Source organism: Sceloporus occidentalis, unplaced genomic scaffold, assembly GCF_023333645.1.
Source record: "Sceloporus occidentalis isolate IW3139 unplaced genomic scaffold, rSceOcc1.0.p SCAF_6, whole genome shotgun sequence".
Classification (NCBI taxonomy): domain Eukaryota; kingdom Metazoa; phylum Chordata; class Lepidosauria; order Squamata; family Phrynosomatidae; genus Sceloporus; species Sceloporus occidentalis.
In genome coordinates this window covers 84,439,357-84,458,513 of record NW_028316986.1, presented here as the reverse complement: position 1 = coordinate 84,458,513, position 19,157 = coordinate 84,439,357, and the positions used below count along the sequence as shown (strand labels likewise).

Sequence of the window (19,157 nt, the reverse complement as noted above, 5' to 3'; positions counted from 1 at the left end):
AAGATTATAGTTATTTTTCTCACTGACATTATTAAGAATGGACAGGAATTTATTAAAGAGACTGTGAATTTTTATTTTTAAAAAACTGTACCAGTTTATCAATCCATCTGTAGACTCCATTATAGATTACAGGTTAATAATAATAATAATAATAATAATAATAAAGACTTGACTGGACCAAATAATTGTTTTTTTATTTTTAATTCCTTTTTATCCTTTTAAGTATATGTTTAAATTGTTTTAGTATTGTGAATAGCTTAAGTCCTTTTCAATTTTCACTTTTTACATGTTTTTATTTGTGTTTTTCTTGTTTTAAATTTTAAGTCACCTTGAGTCCCAGTTTTGGGGAAAAGGTGGGATATAACTATATACAACAAAAATAATAACAACAGTAATAGCAATATAAATTGAACTACATCTGCTGACATGATGGCTTTCCAAGTGGTATTTTGCAAATTATGTATGTATTTTCTAATACTTCCCTCATTTTATCCTATATCCTGACAAGAAACCTGTGAGGTAGGTCAGGTTGGCTGAGAATAATTGGATCAAAGTCATGCAGTAAGGATCATGGATCATGAAATTTTCCCAGTCCAGCACTTGAACCACAACACAATACTTTCTCTCCAGTGGTTAGAAGTACAGTCAAGTCATTAGCTTTCTCCTTTTGTTCTTTTACTGGTAACAGGCTTTCTTTGGTAGGGTTTTAAAGGTAGCAAAGTTAAAATGCATATTTCCAAAGTTCTAATTAATATCGGGTGATCTGAATATCTATTTTTATAATTTTGTGGTTTTAAAGCTTAAGAATAAGCTGCAGATTCAAGTGTAGGAAGGACATAAAGAATCCTGTCTGGCACTGGTCTTCCCATGCAAAGCCATACATTTGGTGCAAAGGTCCCAAGATAAAGAGATTCTGGAACCAAATCCATCTGGCAATAACTGAAATTATTAGAAGGAAGTTTGAAAAACTTCCAGAGATCTATCTCTTAAACATGATGAACAAACTTCCAAAGAAAATAGAGACTCAACATTGGCGTAAAATTTTCTATATAGATTACAGCTGTAAGGCTACTGCTGGCTCAATATTGGAAACTAAATACGCTTCCAACTCTAGATGAATGGTTACTAAAATTGTATGATATGATGCAAATGGATCGCCTGACAAACATTATTCATGGAAAAGGGGAAGAAGAAACTGAAAAGGAATGGGAGATGGTAGAAATATATTGTGGTAAACGGTGGAAATAATTTATATTTGAATACGGGTAAGAATCTATACTTAAAAGCAAATCTGTTTTTGCAATAAGAATAATGAGGACGAGTAAATTATTAGAGCAATTGATATACTGAAGTTATTAAAGATATAGTAGATTGACAGGGAAATTATGTAATGCAACAAGAATAAACACACAAGGAAGTAACTATTTTTTTAAATACTGAATATAAGAATAGCAACTGAAGAAAGGTTTAGAAAGTGCAGATTATCTTAATTAGTTTAAGCTGTTAAAATTTATATAACCATGTAAATGTAGATGTTTAACTGTCATATAGCACATGTTATATTGACATCTAAATTATTTTTTAAAAAGCCATACATTTGTCTTAAAAAGAAATAAATCCAATTTGTGCAAATTTTAAATCCCAGTAGGAATACCGAGAGATACAGATGTTGATATATATGTGAATGTTTTAAGAATGGAAAAATATCTGGCAAAACAGATATTTTTTCTTTAACGCAGAATAATTTAACACTTACCGAAGAACAGATTTCTTTGAATTTTTCCTCTGGATCTATTATTATAAGTAAAATATAAGTACAGGACAGTGAAATTTTTGATAAGCCACCATAGAAGAACATAACAGCAAAATAATGCAATCGCAAATCAAGTATCATTCTATAGACACATTGTTGTATATAGTAGTTGCTATGTGCCTTTAATGCAACTCTGACTTTTTGCTTTCTTGTCAAGATTGATTCAGAGGAGGTTTACCATTGCTTTCCTCTGAGGCTCAGAGAGCGTGATTTGCTCAAAGTCACAAATGCTTTTCTACAGTATATCTGATTGGGGATTTGACACTTGGTGTCCTGGAACTGTTGGCTGCAGAATTAATGCACTTGGACACAGCTTTAACTGCCATGGCTCAATGCTATGGAATTTTGGAACTTGTGAGATATTTAGCCTTCTCTATCAGAGAGTTCTGGTACCACAAAAACCTACAAATTCTAGAATTCCATAGTATTGAACCATGACAGTTTAAGCGGTGTCGAACTGTATTAATTCTGCATTGTGGTAGCAATCCTAGTTGGGCACTCAAACAACTACACTATGCTGGCTACAGCTGGCACAGCAATACAACTTGAAAATTCCCAAAAGACTGCCACCAAGCTCATAACGTTCATCCATCAACAGGTGAAAAAGTAGCGCTGTATTGTGAACTGAATGCTAGTTCTGGACTAAGGAGCCTTGTGCTCAAATCCCAAAATGGCTATGAAATTCACGCAGAGCTCAGATGGAATGTATTACATGCAAGACAGCTGTCTGTAACTACTTTTAGTATGGTACTTCCTTTTAGAGGTAACAGAAGTGCAATGACATCACATTTGATAAGTAATTTAATATGCTGGAGCAAAGTTAATTTATTGATATAGTGAGCAATGGTGCATTTGAGAAGGTACTTCTAAAGGGCATTATTAGACATTTTCACATGTTTTTTTTCAAGTTTTATGCCATTATCTTGTCAGTTCTAGCTCCTCAGAAAGGTAATGGATATTTGGGAAAGTAATGAATTTGGGAAAGTAAGAAATTTGTTATTTGGAAAAGTAATGAGTTATGGAACAAATGACAAGTTGCTTGTTTTTTTTTATCATTGTAATGAGTAACAGTGGTTTGCTTGTTAAACAATCTAATTAATAAAAGGATCATTCTGCTTAAATTGTCCAAATTCCAAAAGCAGCAGATTACCATGAGCCAGTCTTATTCTGTCAGTTTAACCTACTTCAAAGGGTTGTTTTGAAGAAAAAAAGTTGCTCTGAACTACTTACAAGAAGGATATGCCACAAATAGGATACACATTCCCCTGTTAATAAATCATGTGTCCCTTGTGTGACTAAGTGGCCGTGCTGGCTGGGGGATTTGGGGAGATGTAGTCCAAAAATATCTTTTCTGAGCTCTGATAATAAGATCTTGACCAGGCAGTAGAGAAAGGCCATTTGCTTAGGGGGAAGCTGCTATTTTTATGTGCTTTAAAAATAATAATTTAGAATGGTAGAATGGTAGAGTTGGGAAGGATCTCAAGGGCCATTTAGTCTGACCCCCTGCCATGCAGTCATCCACTGCTAAAGCATCAGTGACAAATGGCCACAAAACCTTTGTGTAACCATCTCTAAAGAAGGAGAAACTGTTACCATCAATAAAATCTTCCTAATGTTTTGTTGGACACTCCTGTTTCATAATTTGAAATCAATGGTTTGGGTACTACCTTCTGGAGCAGCAGAAAACAGGCACACCCTTTCTTCTATGTACAACTCTACATGATCCAGAGATAGGATAAGGGGGCAGGGGGATGTCAGGCATAACTCTTGAAAAAAATTAAGAGGAGGGACCCCTGCTGCCTAAGTGAAGGAGTAGAGTGTGCAGAATGAATAGCTGAACAAACACTTGTGAGCAAGGTCTGTGAGAAAGAAATTAGTGAGAAATAATACAGAGAGACAAAAGGAGATTGAGGTGAGTAGAAGGATCATCTGCGTAGGTAAGGGAAGAAAAGGAAGACTTGAGAAAAAGTAGTGCCTTGGGTTAAGGCAAGAGGAATTTCTGTAGGAGACAAAGAGCAGCAGAATCAGTGTGTGAATAAGGGACAAGAAGATCACCTGGGTCACTGGGTGAGGACAGAGAAAGAGCAGCTTGGGTAGGGGGGGTGGACTAAGGGATTTCTAAGCCACAGGAAAACAGATATTGCTGCTAGAAAATTTAATAATTAAATAGTAATGTAAGGATATATAATTTTTTGTTATTGTTTTAGAAAAGCTATCCTCAAAAACAAAAAGGAGAAACCTGAGCATGCATATGGGCTGCTTTCATAATAACACTGAAAGCTGGTAGCAGAGAAAATGGAAATAAAGTTGGCCAGCAAATATAGTTGACAGGAGAAACCACCGCCTTTCAAAATGAAGACAAAAGGAAGCCAGCAGCTGGCCACCTGCTCCCCTTCAGCCTGGAGCATAAACGGGGAGGAAGCTCAATCCAGAAGAGAGGTCTTGTGATCAACACTCCTTTCTTACATGCTATATATTTGAAGACTTTCCCTGAGACCTATTTATTATTATACTTCCACTATTTATTATTGCATTTACAATTTACCCAGGACAGACAAATGTTAGATTTGAGGAAGAGAAACAAACATAACTTAAGTGAGAATTATCATTGAATAGTGGGCCACCTCAAGGTTCTCTCGGAAAATTGTGATAGCCCAGCTATGCATAAAGAGCTTCTGCTGCAAAAGTGGAACATTGTCTTCCACTAAGGGTACATCCAAACTGCAGAATTAAAGCTGTTTGACACCACTTCAACTGCCATAACTCCCTCCTATAACATCCTGGAATTTGTATGTTGGTAAGGTGTTCAGCCTGGTTTGTCAGAGAGCATTAGTGCCTCACCAAACTAAAGACCCCAGGATTCTGTAGGATATAGTCATGTCAGTTAGTGGTGTCAAGCTACTATAATTCTACAGTGTGAACATATCCCCAATTCCCAGGATTAACTCCTCCCTAAGCATTTCAGGCTTGCTTTTAAAGAGGTGGCACTCAACAACTGAATCCTTTAAACTACTGTGGGTAAATCAAAGCCCTCCAACTGTTAATGTGCTGCATCTCCCAGCACTTCTCAGTTTTGACTAGTCTGCCTCAAGCTGATGGGTGTAATTAAACAAAAAAAAAAAACAACCTTAAGGGCCACACTTTGCCCAGTTTGAAATGAAGGGGTAAATCCACATTTTAAAGAACTCCCATGGGAAGAAATTATCTTTAGAATTTCCCACACTTGGATAAGCCCAGTCTCCCTATCTGTGCAGAACCAGGCTCCATACTTCTGACAGACAAAGATGCTTCTCAATACCAGTTCTTGTGAATAGATTTCCTGGGACCAGGCTTCTCCATTCAGGTAAGGAAATATGACCATGGAAGCAGGTTTATGTGCATGTATCACTACTGGACCAGGAAGAGAAGTTACATTAAACTACACTACAACATATAAACACCCTGCTTCCAACAGCAGGTCCTGTTATGGTTAGAGCAAGTAAACACTATTCTTTCCTTGGATCACTGACTGTCCTTGTTTATCTGCACTGCATTGTGTTCAGTGCAGATTGTGCATCTGATCTTCATCAGAAGTTCTTAATCCTGGAAGTTATACAAACAGCAGGCTGCTTCTTCTCTCTGGTTAGCAGCTGTCAGGCAAGCAAACAGACTTCACAAGTATCCTACAGATTTTCTGAGAAGTCTATTTATTTGTTTATTTAAATTCTTTTTTTTAAAACCAAGAAGGTTGCATAAACCTTGTGAAATGTTACTTGAGTGTGTGTGTGTGGTGGCCGGGAGGATTCGTCAGACCGGAAAGGAGATTATTTACTCCATTTATTTTATTAAGTGAGATTTACACAAACAAATTTTATTGATTAAAATGTTATTAAAGGAAATCAATAAAAACAAAATAAAACAAAACCTATGGATAAATGTTCAGTGCAGTTTGCACAGCACTAACTGTTATTTTTTGTTTATTTTTCTTACACATAGTGAATGCCAGTATGGTCTAGTGGTTTGAGCATTGAACTATGCCTCTGGAGACAACAGTTCAAATCCTTGCTCAATGATGGAAACTCACTGTGTGATATTGATCAAGTCACCCCACTCTCAGCCTCAGAAGAAGGCAAAAGCAAACTCCCTTTGACCAAATCTTGCCAAAGAAACATGGGATCATCATAAGTCAGAAGCAATTTGGGGCACATAACAACAACAAACCAGTGACTGGCACAGAAAAAGTTTCTGAGAGAAGTTTCAGCAAACTAGCACTCATCAATCTACAGATGTCCTAGTGGAGGAGCTAGACATTTTGCCTACTGAGTGTGAATTTGCAAGAGACATTGACTTTTCCCTGATAATTCATAGTTTTGCAGTGAAAGAGGGAGAAGCATAATGTTTTATATTAAATCAGTCTATTTCTAAAAGTGTTTACAGCCATTAGAATAAATAAATTCCAAAATAGGATAATACCTTTTAAGGACCAAATAGATGGTCCAAACAAGAAGTGATAAAATAGTTAGAAAAAAAATCTTCCTTCTCTGTGTGTATGTGTTTTAAGACAAGAACAGGATAGTGATCATGGCATAATTTCTTGAAATGTAGAAACGTCATTTCAGAGTTAAAATGGAAATGTATCCAGTGGGCCCACCAAAAATGATATTCCACGTTTTGGAATTAAAAAAATGAAATAATTCCACATTTTTTAAAAACAAATCCTTTAAGTAAAAGAAAAAAGTACTGCACATCAAAGAGAGGTTAAACTGGCTCACTCCCTGCTGTGCTAGTCTTCTGCTTGCAGGTGTGGGTGGATGAATGTGAGTAGGCATCACATAACAAGTGTCTTTGCTGGGCTTTGAGCTTGTAGCCGAACTTTCTCTCTGTGCAGCCTCTCAAGAGGTTTCTTTTTGATGGGAGCTTTTATTCTTGAAACGGAATGCACTTGGAGGATGCTGCTGTTTGTATTTCCAGGTGCTGAATGCACCCTGCTATTTCTTATTAGCTGCTGTCTCAAAAGACTGCCCAATGCACTTTCTTTATGAAGCACTCTGTTACCATAGTATCAGATCAGCTCACTATTTTTCATGTATTTATACTTTTCATCCCCATGTAAGGCAAGGCATTACTAAGCTAGGAAATGAAGGAAAAGAGATTCACAGAACAGTGCAGTTCAAGTGGGTTTGAAGGTTACAGTCTTATAGAGAAGAGTAATTATAGCCAATAGTCCAGATGCTATGTCACCATTTTGTTGTTGTTATGTGCCTTCTGAGTTATTGCAACCCCATGAAAGGGTTTTTTTGGCAAGATTTATTCAGAGGAGGTTTGCCACTTCCTTTTTCTAAGGCTGAGAGTCTGATGTGAAGTCGAAGGCTTTCATGGCCGGCATCCATAGTTTTTTGTGGGTTTTTCAGGCTATGTTGCCATGTTGTAGAAGAGTGAAGATGCCAGCCACAGATGCTGGTGAAACATCAGGAAGAAACTCTTCTAGAACATGACCACATAGCCTGAAAAACCCACAAAAAAGCTGAGAGTCTGATTTGCCCAAGGTCACTCAGTGGGTTTCCATGGGTGAGGGGGGATTTGAACCCTGGTCTTGCAGAGTCCTAGGCCACCATATCATATTGGCTCTCCATGCCTCTATATCAATGTCCAAAAGACCAGAGTGTCTCATGTTTCAATGCCCAAATAAATTACAAATACTGAATGAACAATTTTGATGGGGAGAGATTCTTTTGTAATAGCAAATATGTAGCAAATATGGTGAAGGCCACATTGCAACAGGGCTCATTTCTAAGCATTATGTAAATGTTTGCCTACTTGGAGAAAAAACTTAAAGGTTGAATTACAGCCTCCAGATGGTGCTTGTATTGATTCTCATGAAAGGAAAATTGAGAAAAACAAACAAAACAATTATTTGCAGAGCAATCATATCCCTAACAGACTCCAAATCCTGCTGTGCCAAGAGAGTCCTAAAATATGCTAACATCAAGAATCTGTGTAATGCCCTCATTGTATGCCAGTGCATATTACCAGCAGGCCACTGTTAGAAAGAGACAACAAGTAGGTGCATCAGGGGCATAGGTTCTCCAGCCAGAATTTTTCACTTACTCAGGACTCATTCTCATCCTTTTGTGACTGCCCAGTGGGAAAACTTCAATGTACTTGGTAGAAATCTGTACACTCTCATTGAAGTTAATGGACAACACCAGATCATAGAATCATAGAATCATAGAATCGTAGAGTTGGAAGAGACCACTAGGGCCATCCAGTCCAACCCCCTGCCATGCAGGAAATCCAAATCAAAGCATCCCTGACAGATGGCCATCCAGCCTCTGTTTAAAGACCTCCAAGGAAGGAGACTCTATCACCTTCCGAGGAAGTGCATTCCACTGCCGAACAGCCCTTACTGTCAGGAAGTTCCTCCTAATGTTCAGGTGGAATCTCTTTTCCTGTAGCTTGCATCCATTGTTCCGGGTCCTGTTCTCTGGAGCAGCAGAAAACAAGCTTGCTCCCTCCTCAATATGACATCCTTTCAAATATTTAAACAGGGCTATCATATCACCTCTTAACCTTCTTTTCTCCAGGCTAAACATCCCCAGCTCCCTAAGTCGTTCCTCATAGGGCATGGTCTCCAGACCCTTCACCATTTTTGTCGCCCTCCTTTGGACACGCTCCAGTTTCTCAATGTCCTTTTTGAATTGTGGTGCCCAGAACTGGACACAATATTCTAGGTGGGGCCTGACCAAAGCAGAATACAGTGGCACTATTACTTCTCTTGATCTAGATGACAGATGACAGTTCCACAGTGAAACAAAAAAGAGGATTTTCTAAAGTTGGAGATAAATTCCACCAAAAGGTATACAGGCTCAGTTAGGAGGAAAAACAACAACACACACACACACTTCAAAGTGCACAATATGGATACAGAGGCATCTGGTGGCTTCCATGCCAGTGGGGCAAATATTTCATTCTAGGTTTTATTTTGAACATTAAAGGAGTTCTAATCTATTTGAGGGATAGGGTTCAGGACTTTGGATATCTCTTTAAAATTTAAAATAAAACCAAAGTACATCCACCACATCACTGACACACCAGCTACCCCTACATGGAGCTGTGTCCTCGGGTTCATAAAGCTTTGAGTACAGAACTGATAACTCATGATGTTCTTAACTACACATACTGAGATGTGAGTTTCATTTAGTGCAATAGCACAATTTGTTTGCAAATCAGTTCAGCACTGCACTTTGCTGGTGGGTACAGAACCAGGTAAGATCCTAAAATGCAAAGATACACAACTTAGCACAAATGTTAGAATCATACAAGCCATTGTATTCCCTATTACCATGTATGGATGTGAGAGCTGGGCAGTTAAGAAAGAAGATAGGAATAAAACCAATTTCTTCAAGATGTGGTGTTGGAGAATAGCACCGAGGATCCTGTGGAAAGCCAAAAAGACAAACAAATGAGTCCTTGAGCAGATCATGCCAGAAATTTCCCTGGAAGTAAAGATGACAAAACTTAGGCTGTTGTACTTTGGACACATCATGAGAAGATACAAATCACTGGGGAAAAACAATAATGCTAGGAAAGATGGAGGGAAGTAGAAAGAGAGGAAGGCTGCATGCTAAATGGATAGACTCTATTAAAGAGATCAGAAGTATGAGTTTGCAGGAGCTGAGCAGAGTGGAGGAAGGCAGGGAGTCTGGAGATGTATCATCAGCAGGGTCACCATGGGTTGAGATTGACGCAATGGCAGTTAACAACAACAGTAAACACTGGTGAAAGTGCACTTGGTACAAACAGCAAAGGCTTCTTACAACAAAGTACAAAGGTCCTGTTGGCAGTAGATGGTGGTGACTTCATTGTCAATGGGACACTGACATCTCCAATTTGGGGACATCTGCAACTTTAATCTCCAGCGTTAACACCTTGAACTATTCAAGGTGCTGAACTGCCCCAAAGTAAGTACAGAACCTTGGATCATTCCATTAGAGTTCTAAATAAGATCCAGATTCACTATTGCATTGATATATAGGAACTATCAGCCTTCACTGCCTGTTTCTAATCTTTATCTTCACAGATACTGCATAGATCTCTCCTTTAAGATTCCACGTGCCTTTACCTGTCTTATTAGAGGCAAAATGATGTGTTACATCCCAGAGTTATACTATTCCAGTTGTTCAAAGGAAGGATAAGTATAAACTCTCTTCAGGAGACTACATAGGAGAAGATTGGCACTGGTGAAACATAAAGCTTTGCCAGTGTAGCTGGACGTGTGGCATATGTTATGCTAAACAGAGGATGATCGGGTCAGTTGGGCAACAGCATGAGTTCTCCCAGCACCATCATCCCCCATGGTCAATTGATGGCTCTTTGATTTAGAGTGGCAAAATGACTGTACAAGGATGGACTGGGGAAAAATACACTGGTGTTTATGCAAGTATAAGTCACTAAGAAGATGCCAAGACTCATTTATAAGTTTTTCTTTTGTCTCCTCTTTTGGTTGTGTGGTTTTCACATGGGAGATTTGACCCCTACCCCTCTCTCCACCACAAACTATTGTTTCCTTTGCATTTCTGGTTTACACTTTTTCTTTTAAGCTATGAGGCAGCTGGTTATGTTTCTGCTGGCCCCTGTCAGTGGTGACCTCACAATTTGTGGGTCAAAATGGAATTGAAGGGGCCACTCTTGGATTATCTGTTGGTATTGCTAAGTGAGTGTTTTTTCCTGCCCTCATTGTTATGCTTCTGACTGCTAGCTGGTTCTGCTTGGGAACATCCTTAATACATATAGGCTTGTATCTTCTCCACTTCAATAGCTATCAGTTGTATAGGTAAAGGATATATGAAACTTCCTTGTAGCATACAAATGTTCTTGGCTGTCACACAGAATTAATTGCACTGCTTGAGTTTTTCAGTAATAAAAAAGGTCTTTTCGGGGAATATTTTTTAAAACTGCTTTGTCCTGACCTAAATGTGCTCCCATTACAATCAATAGAAGGTTTACCTAACATTTTAAGGCTAAAAATCCAGCTCTGGAATTCTGCCTGGTCTGCCCCTCCACACACACACACCTTTCTATTTGAAACTGATTCACGATTGTCATAAAACTACTGATTTTTTTTTTAATGAGGTTTGAGTTGACTCATCATGGCTCAAATCTACATGACCATTTTTTCCTTCAATCTAGTTTGGCTATGTTGAATTCAGTCCTCATAGGGCCTAATTTGCTGTATCAACTTATCTGGTACAATGACAGACTCCCAAAGACATAGACATTCTTCCTCCATGAACATACTGGTTGTTAAGTTTTCATGGAATATCTATGTTCTATGATTGTTTAATTGATATTGGGAGATCTTTGGGTTCAAATCCAGATTTACTAGCATTAAAGAGACTGGTGCGTGTGTGTGAAATACATAGCTAGAAGTCTTGTGCCCTCCCCGACTGCCATTCACTTGATTATTATGCCCTCATTGCCTGAAAATTATTACACAAAATAAAATAAAACCTATTAAAAAGAAATAAAATAAAATTGATTGTAATGTAACACTTGCATGGGAGGGTAACTGTCCCACTGCCATAAAGTCCTGCAGAACATCAGTTGAAACTTTGTTCTTTGTTCTTGTACCAAAGGAAATCAAGGAGAGTTGTCTTCAGGTAACACATACCTTTGAAGATTCTTGTAGGGCAGAGGGTAGCAAAAAAGAACATAAAAGCAAACTGAGCAACCGGGAGCTTTGCACCAGGTGGAAGGATGCTCTAAATAATGCTCTTATTGCTGCAATTTAAAAGGAAGGAGAAGATACCTTGCTCATCTGAACACTGTTGCTTTTTGTTCTCAGTTCACTGCTCATTCTTAGTGCCCTAACAGCTGACAGCACCATTGATTTCTGTCTTCTCAGCGTTAACAAGCCCCCAGAGTAAGTGAAATCCTCAGCTTCTTGATTAACCTTTGCGCTCTTTCCTCCCTCCACCTTTCTTCTAAATGCTCACATGCACCATCCTATGTTAACAAAGGAAAGTACATAACTTAGATTCTCCAAAGTCTCATTTTGAAAACATGCCCTGTTCTTTTTTAAGGGTTGTTGGTGTTGTTAGCAAACAAAGGAGTTGCAAAGCAATCTATTGTCTTATCACTTTTGCCTCCCTCGTCTTCCACTAATTCAGATAATTTGAGCAGTACCATATCCGTTATCCAGCTAAATTGGAAAACCATCACAGCATTTTGACAATTAGATATGGACCAAAGAGAGTGGTATCTCCCTGGGTAAACATTGCTGCAAATACCCAGTAAAGGACAGTTACTCATTTTGGATACTGAAGAAGTCAGTTAGGTGGAATTTTTACAGAATGGGATTCTGACAGTCCCACTATCTTCCTGGGATAATTTGATCAAAACAAAGGAGAGGGCTTTCTTGGTGACTGCTCCCAGACTTTGATACTCCCTCTCTAAGGAGGATAAAATGGCATCCTTTTTGCTGTCCTTTCAATGATAATTAAAACATTCCTATTTCATCAAGCTTTTAGGAATTTATTCTAACAGGTTTTTAATGGTTTGCTGTTTTGCTAATTTTTTATTCTGCATTTAAAAAAATATTTTTATTAAAGATTTTTAACTCTATGAAAGCAGCATGCACAGAAATAAAAGGAAAAGAATGAAATAAGAAACAGTGCACGCACCAAAAAAGAAAAAAGAAGGAAAAAAGAAAACATTTCCCAACTTTCTTGCCAATGGTTATACAGCTTCATTCCCTTTGGATAACAATGTCTCGTACTGCTACCTCTTAATTATTTCAAACCCTACAATTAATATATTATCCTATTTTTTTTTAAAAAAAACAATTAATATTTAAACTTTCCATTCCTGCAGGAATTTTTTATTCTGCATTTTAATGATGTTTGAATGGTTTAACTCTATAGAATGATTTAAAACACACACACACACTGGCCAACAGATTAAAAAAGATCTTAATTCAATAGATAGATGAGGATCAAGTCGGTTTTTTACCAGGTAGACACTTGAAGAAAAATGTAAGAAACATTATAGATCTGGTAGAATATCTGGATAAAAAACCAAACTGTCAAGCTTCTTTTATCTTTCTGGACTATGAAAAGGCCTTTGATTGTATTAATTGGGACTTCTTGATTGAAACTCTGAAAAGACTTAATTTAGGTAAAAATTTTAGAGGATGGATATCAGAAATCTATAAAAAACAAAATGCAAAAATACTGGTGAACGGAAGTAAAACAGATAATTGTGTAATACAAAAAGGAACCAGACAAGGATGTCCACTTTCCCCTCTTTTGTACATAACAGTAGCTGAAATATTAAATAACATGATTAGATCTGAAAAAGAAATTACGGGTATAAAAGTCAAGAAGTTCGAACATAAAATCAAATCATATGCTGACGATATGGTGATAACTTTGTCTAACCCCCTAGAGTGTGTAACAAAGCTTTTGTCAACAATAAAACAATTTGGAAATTTTGCAGGTCTAAAAATAAATGAAAAGAAAACCAATGTTTTAGTAATGAATATGAACAAAAAACAACAAGAAGAATTTACAAAGAAATCGGGCCTAAACATTAAAAAAATTGTGAAATACCTAGGAATAAATTTAACCACCAAAAACTCAGAACTTTTCAAAAACAATTATGAAAAACTCTGGCAAGAAATTAAGAAAGAGCTAAAGAATTGGTCAAAATTGCATCTATCATGGTTGGGTAAGATCTCTACTATAAAAATGAACATTTTACCTAAAATGATGTACTTATTTCAATTGTTACCAATAATCCAAAATGATATACCTTTTAAAACGTGGGAGAAAGATTTAACACAATTTGTATGGAACCAGAAGAAACCCAGAATCAAAATGAAAACATTGCAAGAATCAAGAGATAAAGGGGGACTTGATATGCCAAGTTTAAAAATCTATTACTACGCATGCTGTCTTGATTGGGTGAAACAATGGGTAAGACTGGAAGAGGAAAAAAATTTGCAATTGGAAGGATTTGACTTAGTATTTGGATGGCATGCTTACATGATATATGACAAAGTTAAAGCAAATAAACAATTTAATGATCATTGTATCCGTAAAAATTTACTAAGGATTTGGTTAAAATATAAAAACAAACTAATTAGGGGAATTCCTAAATGGACATCAACGAATGAAGCGTTCTTCGCAAGAGAAAGATTAAAGCAAGAAAAATGGCTTACATATAAAGACGTATTAAAGAAAGGGAAAGGAGAAGAGAAAATTAAATCATTGGAAGAATTGGTACAGGAAGGCTACGAAAATAATTGGTTCCTCTACAGACAAATAAAGGAGAGATTTAAAACAGACAGTAAATTATATGGAATTGAAAAAGAAGAATCAGAGCTTGAAAAAGTGTTAATCTCAGAAAACCAACATACCATCTCCAAACTCTATAAAATATTGTTAAATATTGAAATGGAATCGGAACCTATCAAATTATATATGATAAATTGGGCAAGAGATTTTGGAAATCCTATATTATTGGAAGAATGGGAAAAAAATTGGAAAAAAGAATCAAGCACACTCTAAGTTATGGAATAAGAGAACAATACTACAAGATACAATTTAGATGGTATTTATCGCCAGAGAAGATATCAAAAATTTACAAAAATAATAAAGGGACATGTTGGAACTGTAATAAAACTGTAGGTACCATGTTTCATATGTGGTGGGAGTGTCCCCGGGTTAAGAAATTTTGGAAAAGAATACATAAAGAGTTAGAAAGAATGTTAAATATTACATTGAAAATGGAACCAAAAATATTTCTGTTAGGTATGCTGGAAGATGACCTTGAAGCAAAACATGGGAAAATCATATTTTATTTAATAATCGCCGCAAGATTTATCATTGCAAAGAAATGGAAAGGAAATGAGGAATTGACAGTTCAAGAAGGGCTTTTGAAACTGTATGAGATTATGGAATTAGACAAGTTGACATGTTTATTAAAAGATAAAGATTTGGGAGAATATAGATCAGAATGGCAACCAGTAATTAATTATTTAAAAGTTGAGAAAGGAACTAATGGAGTAATTGCTTTTGAAGAATGAAATCTGTTTGTTAGTCAACAATTAATGATTTATAAATGTAAAATCAAGATAAAAGGGTGAAAGAAGATTCCAGGGTTATAGTCATGGTATGAGAATGTATAAGAAAGACAAAAGAAAGAAGATGTAACTATAATATGCAAAGATATGACATAAAGTTTAATTACGGGGAAAAGGGAAGTCATAAAGGTCATTTAAGCCAGTTTATCTGGAACCGATTAATAATCGCTGTTAAGGAAAGGAAGTTTTTTCTTTTATGTATTTGTTTTTGTTGGCTCTGTCATGTTCTGGGTTGGGTTGTTGTGGTTTATACTGTATTATGTTTGTTTGTGGTGTATGTATATGTGGAATTTTAATAATAATAATAAAACACACACACACACACACATATACTGATGTTTCTGTAGGGTTTTAAATCTCTACTTGATTTAATAATTATTGGGCAGAAAGTGGGATACGCATGAATCAATGGTGGTGGTAAAGATGATGGAGGCAGACACCCCTTTCTTTGGCTAAGTGTACACTTTTTAGTTACCTTTCACATTGTGAAGATTCTTAGATACTGCTAATGCCACACTAGAAAATAATGACAATAACAATAACACTCTGTTTCACTTTTGTGTAGGAAACTATGGAGAAAGTGGCATGGAGGCATTCAAAGAATTGGCTGCTCAAGAAGGTCTTTGTATCGCTCATTCAGACAAGATCTACAGCAATGCAGGAGAAAAGAGCTTTGAGAAGTTGCTGCAGAAGCTCCGGGACAGATTGCCAAAGGCCAGAGTGGTGGTTTGCTTCTGTGAAGGCATGACTGTCAGAGGAATACTTATGGCTATGAGGCGCTTGGGAGTGCTTGGCGAACTTGTACTGATTGGAAGGTAAGTCATTTCAGTTATGTTTGGAGGAAGAGGAAATTTGGGCCTTGAGCCAGAACACTGTAGGTACTGATTCTAAATGCAGGTTTATTAAGGTGAAATAGTACTGGTAAATAAGAAAAAGAAAACCCATCATTACCGTCATTTCTCATTTCTCAACACAAGCAAATAGTTCTCATTATTAGTTTAGGAAGTTTATACTCTTCCTCTCTTCTACGATAGCAATGGAAATCAATAAATCTTCCTTAGCACATAGTACAAATGACACCACTTTTTACGATCATGCCAAAAGTTGTACTGTAGTTGGAGAAGTGGGTTTTTGTTTTGTTTTTTGGTGGAATCAAGCACCCTGGTTGAACAAATGTAATGTCAGTTTTACTTAAGAAAAACATCATATTGCTTCCTGGAAAATGTTGGTAATGCAAAATATTAGTTCTTCATTCCATTTTTGTTCTACATGTTTCACTGCCACATGCAAGATGTGTCCAAATATTTCATTTTTAATGCCTTGTCATGTTTCCTTTATCTGTCTTGATGAAGTTGGGTTTTTGGAAGAAAATGTTTGCAAAAGTAACATCTACCTTGGCTCCAAAATAGTATGTTTGATTATGACACCCACAGCAACTCATGTTTGATTAGATATTCCCTAAAGATATCCCCTTGTCTGAGAGCCACTCCAGAGTAGTAGTTTGAGTGTTGGAGTACAACTCTGGAGGCCAGGGTTTAAATTGCTGCTCAGCCTCTGGGTAGCTTTGGGCAAACCATACTCTCTCAGCCTCAGAGGAAGGCAAATTCAAACCTTCTGTGATCAAATCTTGCCAAGAAAACCCCATAAATCAGAAATTATTTGAAGACACACAACAACAACAAATGTCCCCTTTACTTCAAGCCAAAATACGCGTTATGCAGGAGAGATGGAGATCAGTTCTTCTGACCATCTGATAGCAACCCAGTTTTGTCAGAGCATCAGTTTTCAAAGCAACAATAAGGGACGGTCAAAATTGAAGGGTTGACAATCAAGGGGTAGCTATTAACAAGTGGTGTTCTACCTAAATGCCAAATGAAAGTACAGATTTCAGGTAACCTATCCATATATTTCTTTGTGAAACAGATATATTCTCCACATTCACAAATTACCCGATGCACACATTTCTGTCTTTATGGAGGATTACACACCACAAAATATAGTGTGTGTGTGTGGGGGGGGGGGGCTCAAGCTTGACTCAGGCTTGTGTCCTTCCGAGGCTGCTAAAATGAGTACCCAGCTTGTTGGGGGCAATTAGCTTACAGTTGTAAACCGCTTAGACACTATTAGTTCAGTATGAAGCGGTATATAAATTAAGCTGTTTGTTTTTGTGTGTGTGTGTGTCTCTGTGTGTGTGTGTGTGTGTATTGACATCTGGTTCAGTCTGTATAGAAGGAAAAGCTTTCTATCCTTCAAACAGGGGACATCCCTTATAGTAAGGGACACTTGGAAATTCCATTTTCTACTCTGTTTCCCAGATCTAAATTTATCTCCCCATGCTACTAATCACATAGTTAATTAATTAACCATTAATTAAAATAATTAAAAATAATTTAATTTAATTAATTTAATTTATTAAAAATAATAATTGTAAACCGCTCTGACAGCCTTTAGGGCTGAAGAGCAGGATATGAATACCATAATAATAATAATGGTGGTTCAGGGAGGCCAGGAGGATACAGGTTGGAGAGGTGATAATTTGCCTTTTCTCCTTTCCTGTAGGCCTCATAGCACCTTCATTCAGACCAAAATATTGTGGAAGAAGGGAAATGAAGGAAAGGGAAGGGATGTTCAAGCGCCTCCTCTACTGTGCACCTCTTCCAATCAACTATGGAGTCCCCCTGTGGCTGCTTTTCAGTGTAGAATAGAGACAAAAACATCACACAATTACAGTACTATGATTTCACTTTAGCTGCCATACTATGGGATCCTGGGGTTTGCATGTACATTGAATAGTTCATTGATTGATTGATTGTGTCAGTTATTTCCTTCAATTGCTTATTGTTGTAAACAACAATTTAAAATGTAAGTAAAAAACCTGGAACAAACATAGTAATATCTGCAAATGTGAAGCATAATAAAAGGGGAATAGGAAACTTAAAATACCTTTATTGACAGATTTTCACCACCTGATGAAAGGCATAGGATAGCAGGGCTTGGCAGGCATCACTAAGGAGGCTGTTCCATAAAATGGATGTCACATAAGCCACAAAGCTGCTCCTTAAAAAAAGGTGCTTTGTCACAAGCAAAAGGCTTGCTATGTGTTATGTTACAGATTTTACCTCAGGAACTGAAAGCACATTAACAATTCACCCCATTTTTTACACTTTCCAGAATTTAACATTTACTGTAATGTTGGAGAAAGAGAAGAATCTGTAGGTGACAGGAAGGTAATATAACACGGATTGTGGTATGATGGGATAAGCAGAACATCTAACAAGGTTTGCACACTCTGATTTACTTTCAAACACAAAAATAAACAGGCTTCTGGTACATAAGGCTTCTGGATAGTAAATAGCATTTCTTCCAAAGAAAGGAAATGGTGGTAAGATCAGCTATGTAGCAGTGCTAGGCTAAGAGTTTAAGGATTTCATTTTCCTAGAGTGAAAAAGTCTGTAACATGAAGCAAAGATTTCTTTCTTGCCACAGATCACACTCATCAGAACATTTATTCCAGAGTAGCTTCTGTAGAACAATGGTTTGTAGTGTCAGGTTCTCAGATTATTTGTTGGCCTACCAGACTCTGAGATGTTCGTCACTGGTCTTGCTGACTGCAGCTCCCAAGAAATCACAGCCCCTACAAATGGGACCCAAGACCATCTATGTGACATTTGCACAACTAAGCCTGATTACATTTATTGAGAAAAATTAATTAAAATCTTCCAGTCCTTTGCTGAAACACTTCTTATTTTAAAAGAAACCCCCTCCCCCTTTTAAACTGGCAAATATTTTCTAATATTTTTAGACTTACCATATATACTCTACTATAAGTTGACCTCATGTATAAGTCAAGGGCAGGTTTTTGGGGCCCAAATTATGAATTTTGATATGCTTTCTGGATAAGTTGAGAATAAAACTTAGGAGTATGTAACAAAGGATGCAAAGGATGAAACAAAGGAAAACAGTGCCAGAAAACCTACAAAATTCCAGCAGGCATAACTGTTTGTGCTCATATTAAAGGCTTCATGGATAAGGGAATATAAAGGGGGTGTGAGTGCTTCCAGAACAGACGACGCTTTTGCCTTCCACTAGGGGATAATTCCCTTTTTAAATAACAATTAAAGTACAGTACAATATTTACATTGACCCATCAATAAGTCGACTCAGGTTTCTGGAGTCAATGTTTTGACTAAAATTTCTAAACTTATACATGAGTATAAACAG

The 19,157-nt window shown here is 37.0% G+C and overlaps 1 protein-coding gene across 2 annotated transcripts in view; it reads left to right on the top strand.

The window, feature by feature from the left end:
- Positions 1–19,157, top strand: part of GRM1 (glutamate metabotropic receptor 1) — a 266,340-nt gene that overhangs the window by 64,800 nt on the left and 182,383 nt on the right. For both annotated transcript variants that reach the window (XM_089530235.1, XM_089530236.1), the window contains exon 3: positions 15,502–15,751. In XM_089530235.1, the coding sequence (XP_089386361.1) occupies positions 15,502–15,751 (250 nt within the window). The remainder of the gene's footprint in view (positions 1–15,501; positions 15,752–19,157) is intronic.